The sequence below is a fragment of the Mustela erminea genome, chromosome 17 (genome assembly GCF_009829155.1).
Source record: "Mustela erminea isolate mMusErm1 chromosome 17, mMusErm1.Pri, whole genome shotgun sequence".
NCBI lineage: Eukaryota > Metazoa > Chordata > Mammalia > Carnivora > Mustelidae > Mustela > Mustela erminea.
The window spans coordinates 20,548,432-20,557,853 of record NC_045630.1 but is presented as its reverse complement, the minus strand read 5'-3'; the positions used below and the strand labels follow the sequence as shown (position 1 = coordinate 20,557,853).

General features: G+C 36.9%; 1 protein-coding gene and 1 non-coding gene across 2 annotated transcripts; one reads left to right on the top strand and one right to left on the bottom strand.

Moving 5' to 3' along the window:
* Positions 1 to 1,031: 1,031 nt before the first annotated feature.
* LOC116576267 (60S ribosomal protein L37-like) lies at positions 1,032 to 2,246 on the top strand. Its single transcript, XM_032318325.1, has one exon. It carries the CDS (start codon positions 1,720 to 1,722, stop codon positions 1,993 to 1,995), a length of 276 nt encoding a protein of 91 aa, XP_032174216.1. The 5' UTR covers positions 1,032 to 1,719; the 3' UTR covers positions 1,996 to 2,246.
* Positions 2,247 to 7,770: 5,524 nt separating this feature from the next.
* On the bottom strand, positions 7,771 to 7,878 carry LOC116576875. Its single transcript, XR_004280334.1, has one exon. It is a non-coding gene; the product is annotated as a U6 spliceosomal RNA (small nuclear RNA).
* Between the last annotated feature and the right edge of the window lie 1,544 nt (positions 7,879 to 9,422).

Sequence of the window (9,422 nt, the reverse complement as noted above, 5' to 3'; positions counted from 1 at the left end):
TCTTGGAGGAAAAAAAGCTACAAGTACTGATATAGAAAGATATCAAAAATATATTATCAAGTGAAAAGTCAAGTCTCTCAGCAATGTATGTAATGTGTACCAAATATCCTATCCTATTTTTGTAATACAAACATATTCAAATGAATATACACCAAAATATTAAGAGGAATTATATTTAAGGAAAAGAGAACTTTTGAGGACTTTCAGTTTCTGGATTATTTTTTAATTTCTGTATCATCTGCATGTTTCACACTGGAATAAAACATTAAGCTTTAAATAAATAAATAAATAAATAATGTTTAAATAAAACATTAAACTTTATCATAAAAGTAAAGATACAATTACATGTAAAAAGTAAACATCTAGGAGCACCTGGGTGGCTTAGTCGTCAAGCGTCTGCCTTTGGCTCGGGTCATGGTCCCAGGGTCCTGGAATCAAGCCCAGCGTCTAGCTCCCTGCTCAGTGGGAAGCCTGCCTCTCCCTCTTCCATTCCGCCTGCTTGTGTTCCCTCTCTCACTGTCTCTCTCTCTCTCTGTCAAATAAAATCTAAAAAAAAAAAAAAAGTAAATCTCTAATAAAAATGAGTGAAATTTCTGCACATATCCACCTATTATTAGAGGAAGGGTGGAGGTGAAAAAAAAGCTGTTCTAGATCAGGCAATATCAGCCAAAGCAAACAGAAAAACTAGAATTTGGAAATTCTTTGGTTCTAGAGCTCCAATTGTGTAGTGACCTTGAAAATCAGGAAATTAATGTCTTATTACTAAACTTCAATTTCCATTCCCCTAAACATTCCTGACCCTACTTAGTAAGAATTTAGGCTAAGCAGGGTCCAAGCAATGATTACACAACCCTCAAATAGCAACCCTTTAAAAGAGTTCTAGGACCTATATAATTATCTTGGAATTCTATTCTTCTCCTACTAATTTATATCCCACAGTCTCTAGGAGAAATATCAGATGTTGTTTGCTAATTAAACTTCTAGTACTCCCTCCAGAAATTCCTGCTGATTTAGCTTGTGATTACTGGAAACAAGTACAAATTGTAGGTTGAGAATCACATATTTGAATTTTCCATCTTATATGCATCTACTCCAGGGAATTCTAAGTTTCTAGACTTTTTGAGATCACCATATGGTGAAAAGCTTGGGCAGTATGTTAGGCCAGGTTCAAGAGACTTGATCTCTCTCCAGATTGGATCAGATGACCCAAGGGGTCAAAGCAACAACACTAGTCATTGCATTTGGGGTAGAATGGGGGTGGGGTTGTGCAGAGATAAACTCAGGAACTGGCTGAAAAAAATAGGTTGTTTGTCCAAAGTGTCCAGATGCCCAGAGCAAATACACAGGCAGGAAGGAACTCCAAAAAGTGGGGCATAGGATAAGTTTAAGGGGGTAAAATACACCTACCTGAAAGCTGAATCAGAGGGTCTGAAGCCAGGTCATCAAGAGTAGCTATCTTTCCTTCTCCTCCAGGAGAGGATGACAAGATGAAGAATAAGGGTAAAGTCCAATATGGCCGGTGTTAGCTGAGACTGGCAAAAGGATACCCCTGACCTTGACTCTAGATCCTAAAGATTCGGAGGGGCCTAGTCTGAAGACGCATGCAGAGCAGAGTATCAAATGAGGGTTGTGAGAAACAGAGGGTTCGTTAGGAAAACTAGAGATGGATCCAAATAGCATACCGAGAATGTCTGCTGTGGAAACAAGAAGACAAATGGGATGTCATCGTTTGGAAAGCATCGCCGTAAGACGCACACGTTGTGCCGCTGCTGGGGTTCGAAGGCCTACCACCTTCAGAGGTCCACCTGTGGCAAAGGTGGCTATCCTGCCAACCGCAAGAGAAAGTGTAACTGGAGTGCCAAGGCTGAGACTGGTCGAATGAGGAGGCACCTAAAAATTGTAGACCGCAGATTCAGGCATGGGTTCCATGAAGGAACAACACCTAAGCCCAAGAGGGCTGCTGTTGCAGAGTCCAGTTCATCTGAAGGATTTTAACTACTAGTCACACAATAAATGTTCTGGTTTAAAAAAAAAAAAAACAAATAGCATACCAAATTTGTCAAAATCTCCCAACACAGATGCAAGCAAGAGCCAATGTCAGTGAGAGCTGAGCATGTGATAATTGGCTTTTTCTTGGTTCTAATTTCTTGGATCCTCTGACCCTCTCCAGGTCAGTCTCTGTTGTGGCTTCACATCTAGACTTCAAGCTCTAAGTTTTGGAATGTCCCAGGTTTAGTCTTAGTACTTTTTTCCCCTTTTATTTTTATTTTTATTTATTTATTTTTTTTAAAGATTTTATTTATTTATTTGACAGAGAGAGATCACAAGTAGATGGAGAGGCAGACAGAGAGAGAGAGGGAAGCAGGCTCCCTGCTGAGCAGAGAGCCCGATGTGGGACTCGATCCCAGGACCCTGAGATCATGACCCAAGCCGAAGACAGCGGCTTAACCCACTGAGCCACCCAGGCGCCCCCTTTTTTCCCCTTTTAATTTATATCCTCTGTCTGGGTGATTCTCTTCAGTACTGTGGCTGTAAGTATATGTTAACTACTCTCAATTTTCTCCAAACTTACGGATTTTTCTAAGTTTCCTGGAATTTAAGGACGTCTCTAAACTTATATCCAATTCCCTTTTCAGCCCCTCTTCTTGGATGTCTAATAAGTATCTCAAATATAAAATGTCTAAGCTAGATCTCCTTTTTGAAATGTAAACAGAGAACAACATGTGATTTCTTTTTAAAGATTTTGTTTAGGGCGCCTGGGTGGCTCAGTGGGTTAAGCCGCTGCCTTCGGCTGAGGTCATGATCTCAGGGTCCTGGGATCGAGTTCCGCATCAGACTCTCTGCTCAGCAGGAAGCCTGCTTCCCTTCCTCTCTCTCTACCTGCCTCTCCGTCTACTTGTGATTTCTCTCTGTCAAATAAATAAATAAAATCTTTAAAAAAAAAATAAATAAAGATTTTGTTTATTTGACAGAGATCACAAGTAGGCAGAGAGAGGGGGAAGAAGGCTCCCTGCTGAGAAGAGAGCCTGATGCGGGGCTTGATCCCAAGACCCTGAGATCATGACCTGAGCTGAAGGCAGAGGCTTAACCCACTGAGCCACCCAGGGGCCCCCAACACATGATTTTTAACTGTCCTTTTATTTGTAGCTATAATATCTAAATCACTTTATAGACCCAAGGGAGTTAAAAGAAATTACTCCTTATGATTACTCAAACCACATAAATAACTCAAAATGTAATATTAATGTTTTAAGTATATTTGCATACATATTCATTTATACATTACCTTCGCAAGAGTCTATAACTCCTGACCACACTCAGTAATTCAAAGACAGAAGAAATAGACCCTCTCCTTAAAGAACCTGGCATCTAGTAGGGGACACAGACACATACCAGATGTGATGAGGTAAATAAAGGAAAGGCAACAGGAATGATTCTTCCTTGAGGCCCATTTTTAATTACACACTATGGAACAGCACCTCTCAAAGGACTCCAGTCTTGGCAATATTAGCTTTATCCTGAAAACGATGAAAAAGTTGTAGGTAAATTTACAACTGTGCTAACAGTTGTAAGTTGTAAGTAAAAAAAAAGTTGTAGGACAGTAAGTAAAAGTTGTCGCACAGTACCTTACACATACAGAGTAAAGTAAGTAAACACAACTACATTGTGCTACATTATGAGATTGTTGGCTATTGGATTATAGCCAACAGTCTCATAATCTCTGTATGTGTCAGTTACTGTGCTAAGTGTTTTAGAAGCATTATCTCATTTAATCTTTACGCCAACTTTAGGAAGAAGTTACCATAATTACTACCATTTTATGGATTAGAAAACAGAGGTGAGGTTTAATGCATTTCGGTACTTAACTAAGTCACCTGAAGTCATAGGGTGGGCAAATCCATATCCTTAACCACTATTCTAAAATCCCTTCTCACAATTGATGACCCTCCTTTAACTAGTAATAATGGTGCTAGGTCTTTAAAAAACATTTGTACTAAAATTAAAAATAAATAGCAAATAATCCAAATAGTGAATAACCATTATATTTTACTAATAATAACCCCCAATTATTAAATATAATTGGATAAAAAGGTCTATAGCATAAGAAGTCATGAAATGTTGGGCTCAGTTTTTCAAAGCTCATAAAGATACAGGATTAATCATTTCAAGTTTCCTGTTGATTGCCTTTGGAGATAAATTATTAGTCCTAAAGTACATTCTGTGTTTTGGGCTTCTCTTATTACTCTAACACAGATAAGCTAAGATGGAAAAATCATCAGACTTGCAAAAGCTAAGAGAATAGAAGCCAAAGCCTATAGGAATATGGTCTTCTAAATTTATTATCTGTTATGCATTGATTTATCACATATGGTGGGAATTTAAACCAGATGTATACTTACTGGAAGAGGCCATACCAAGACAGACAGGGGAGAGGAATGTGACCTCAGCTTGAAAGTAGAGAATCAAAACTTGGTGGTGGTTCAGAAGTTTCCTTTTATGCTAGTTATATAACAGAATAAAAGCTCTTCAGTCATCTTTTCAAATTAACTGAGACGTCATTTTTTAATCTGGAAGTTGTTGAAACTTCTGGCTTTTGAAATGCAATTATTTTCATATTGAAAAAGACCATGGATTTTCTGAGTAACTGCTGCTTAATCTAAAGCAAAACATTTTTGGAAAATACAGCTCTGGTATGTAAATGTTAAAATGCACACACTCCTGTTTGCTTCATTCTCATCTGGAATTTAGACACCAAATTTTAATAGCTAAGATTCAGTTACACATCTTTCTCTGCCATCTGCTTTTTTTTAACTGAAACTTTTAAAAAATGCATTCTTTCAAGTCACATTTAAGGGTGTACATCTAAGGGAAGAAAAACTAGCCTAACACGAATAATCTACCTTTAGTTACGTAATCTTTTCATTTTTTAAAACTTTAAAATCATTATTGAGGAAAGCGTTTCTCATAATAAATGCTTTAGTTTGGGAACAGACTGAACAACAACAACAAAAAAACACAATATGGAACAACCTGCAGTCATTCCTCTACTTTTTGAGGGGAAATGGAAAATCATTTATTGAGCAAAGATATATTTCTCAAAACCCATGTGATTTCCTTTTCATTTTATTTTTACAATATATTTATGTGATAAGACACCTTTAAAAAAATAACTAGCCAATTTTAGACAGTTCCTATCACAGGAGGACAGCCCAAGACAACTGATTATTCTATGGAGACATGCACATGGGTACACATTCGTGTGCATCGACTGCCAGAGCTAATTTGCTCAAAGCTAGGGCGATCATGGACAGTCTCAAAAAAACACAGAAAAAGGTCCCTTTCTCTTTAAGGAGTTACCAGTAGGAAACTAAACAAATGCCTAAAAGAAACTACCTGAATATCCTATTGTATGTCTTTAACTGCCAAAGCAATTGGTTAATTTGTTTAACTTCCCTCAAACAAGTATTGAGCAGTCATTGTGTTCTGAACACTTCCAGGCTACAGGGAAGAAAATAAAAACCATGTAAATGATATGTCTTGCTTGCCCAGCTTAAGGTAAATTACATGATAACATTTCTTTCTTATGGAGGTAAATTTACATTCAATGGAAGGGGTGCCTGGGTGGCTCAGTGGGTTAAGCCGCTGCCTTCCGCTCAGGTCATGATCTCAGGGTCCTGGGATCGGGTCCCGCATCGGCTCTCTGCTCAGCAGGGAGCCTGCTTCCTCCTCTCTCTCTCTGCCTGCCTCTCTGCCTACTTGTGATCTCTCTCTGTCAAATAAATAAATAAAATCTTTAAAAAAAATTTAAAAAAAAAATGCATAGACATTAAGTGTACAGTTGTATGAGTTTTAACAAAAGTATATATTCATGTAACTACCACCCCAGCTGAGACATAAGACACTTTCATCTCCCCTAGAAAGTTCTTTCATGTCTTCAGTGAGTCTCACTTCTCAGAGAGGCAATTGTGTTCTGATTTCTATTATTATGCTCTTAAAGTCACATAAATGGATTTATGTATGTATTCTTTGGTGTTTGATTCTTTTACACTGTGGATTGTTTAGAGATTCATTTGTATTGTTGTATGAGTACTTTATGACAATATTCTTTTATATACATGCACAACTTTTTTTAAAAATCTGTAATCCTGTTGATGGATATTTATATTTGTTTCCAGTTCTTGACTACTAAAAATAAAGCTGCTGTTAGCACTCTTGGTCCAGTTTTTGCAAATGTAGTTTTTCATTCTCTTGGATAAATACCTAGGATTAGAACTGCTGGGTCATTAAGTGGATATAGAATTTTATAAGAAGCTCCCAAACAGTTGTCCAAAGAGATTATATCATTTTATACTCCATCAACAGTGTATGAGAGTTCCACTTGTATAACATGCTCACCAACAATTGATGTTGTTGGTCTTTTTGTTTTAGCCATTTTAGCGGGTGTGAAGTGGAATTTCAGTGTGGTTTTAATTCATATTCCCCTGATAACTAGTGATGTTGAGTATCTTTTCATGTGCTTATTGGCTACTTTTTGTGAAATGTCTTTTTGCTAATTTCAAATTTTTTTATCCTTTTATTTTTGATTTGTAGGTGTCTTTCATGTATTATTATTATTTACCAAACATACGTATTAAGAATTTTTTCTCAGTGTATGGCTTATGTTTTTTAATAGATTTTATTTTTTTTTTTTAGAGATGTTTTAGGTTAACAGCAAAATTAAGCAGATGGTATAAAGAATTCTCATCTACCTCCTGCCGCTACGTATGTATAGCCTCTCCTACTGTCAACACCCTACCCCAGAGTGGTACATTTGCTACAGTCAACTGACACATCATTATTACCCAAAGTCCATAGTTTATATTAGGGTTCATGCTTGGTGTTGTACAATGAGTTTGGACAAATATATAATATAATGATATGTCTCCACCATTGCAGTATCATATCATACAGAGTTCTTTCAATGCCCTAAATTCCTCAGTGTTCTACTTACTCATATATACCCATCCTCCGACAACTCATTGATCTTTCTATAGCCCTGTAGTTTTGTCTTTTCCAGAATGTCATATACCTGGAATCGTGTGTAGTCTTTTCACATTAGCTTCTTTCACTTAATAATATGCACTTAATGTTCTTCCATATCTTTTCATGGCTTGATGGTTCCATTGTCTGGACCTACCATGGCTTATTTATCCATTAACCTACTGTAGGACTTCTTGGTTGTTTCCAGATTTTGGCAATTGTGAATAAAACTGCTTTAAACAACTGTGTACATGTTTTTGTGTAGCCATAACTTTTCAGCTCATTTGGGTAGATACCAAAGAGTGCAGTTCCCAGGCCATGTGGTCAGAGAATATTAAGTTTTGTAAGAAACTGCCAAATTGTCTTCCAAAGTATCTGTACCATTTTGCATACCCATTAGCAATGGATTGAAAATTCCTATTGCTTCATATCCTTGCCAGTATTTGGTGGTGTTAGCATTTTGGATTTTGGCCATTCTAGTAGGTGTGTAGTGGTATCTCATGGTTATTTTAATTTGCAATAATATAATGACATGTGATATCACTCAACTTTTAATATGTTTATTTGCCTTCTGTATCTTCTTGGGTGATATATCTATTCATTTTTTGATCATTTTTTAGAGTGTCCTAATGTAAGAATTTGATATAAATATACATTGTAAATAGATTAACACTATCAAGGTAATTAACATATCTAATACCTCATACAGTTAAGATTTTTCTGTGTGGTGAAAATACTTAAGGTCAACTCTTAAATATGGGCTGCTTCACAAATTTGCACGTCATCCTTGCACAAAGGCCATGCTAATCTCTGTATCATTCCAATTCTTGTATATGTATGTACTGCAGAAGTGAGTACTTGAGGGGCACCTGTGTGGCTCACCTCGGGTCTTGGTCCTGGAGTCCTGGGATCAAGTCTCGAATCAGGCTCCGTGCTCAGAGGGGAGTCTGCTTCTCTCTCTGACCTTCTCCCTTCTCAGGTTCTCTCCCTCTCTCTCTCTCATTCTCTCTCTCTCAAATAAATAAAATCTTTAAAAAAAAAATAAGTGAGTACTTGAGGGTTTTTTTTTTCCCATACATTTTTATAGTTGTTCCAATGCCATTTGTTTAAAAAAATTCCCTATCTCATTGAATTGACTCCACACCTTGGTAATATTCAGTTGACTATATGGATAGGTAGATAGATAGATCTATCTTTGATTTCACTGTTCTGCTCTGTACACACACAGACACACACATACACATTTTATTACCATGTTGTTTATTCCAGGCTGGATTCATTATTACATTTTTATAATAATTTATATACATTATTAAATAAAATTTGAATTTTTAAAATTCCATTTTAAGAAATTAAAATTAAAACGTTTCATGGTTTCCTGAAAATATTGGGGGCCCTAGGCACTGTGCCTAAGGCTAATTGGATCTTATAGGGGTAAAGCTAGGTTCTGTGCATGTAGCCCTGTCAGAAACTGGGTGCAGAGACCTATGAAACTTTCCTCAGGAAAACAGGTGAGGCTTGTGGGCCCTAAGCCTTATGGCAAATATCTCGGGGCCTATGATAGTTAACTTACAATGTTATATTTTCATTGTATTATCCCTATGACTAAAGTCTTTTTAAATATTATGATAATGACTTAGTTGGTCCATGGGAAATTAAGGAAAATATCTTTTTAGTCAGAGTCCTCAGTTGTAAGCAACAAAACCTGCCTTTGGTTGACTGAGTAGAAAAAGAATTTTATTAAAGGGCATGAAGTAGTTCACACAATGGTTGGGGTTTTTGGAACATTAGGCTCAAGGTTAAGCCTCAGGAAGAATGCCCTAAATGAGGAAAATGTTGCCACCACCAGCCCCTAGAAGTTACAGTTTGCCTCATGCAGTTCTGTGTGAGGAGAGCAGTTGCAATATTATCATGACAGTCCTTAGTGTCAATTATTATTTTTGCCAAGAATCAATCTTGTAGCCCCTGTTCGGCTAGTGCAGAGAGACCAAATGTTTCGTTAATAATTATATAAAAACACTTTGCCTCATTTAAGACCCAAAATATCTAAAAAACAAAGTCAAGAAAAAAAGGAATTCTCTGTTTCTTAGGAATGTCTTGAGGAAACAAAAACACTACATAGTATATATCCTCAGGGAGCTCACAGATTTCTGAAGGGGGTAAGAGTATGCATAAAACCATTTTCCTGTATAAGCGAAATGGTAGGGGAGCAGAGAGGAGGAGACAATTTCAGATAAGGAGCGTTTGAGCCTTGAAGAATAAGCAGGATTTCGGTAAGCCGGAAAAGGAACATTTCACAAGAGAGGAAACCAAGTGGGCAGATAAGGAGAGATAAATTGCAGGATGTATCTGAGGTTTTAAAATGTACAACTTTAACAAACTGAATACTGATTTTAATACAA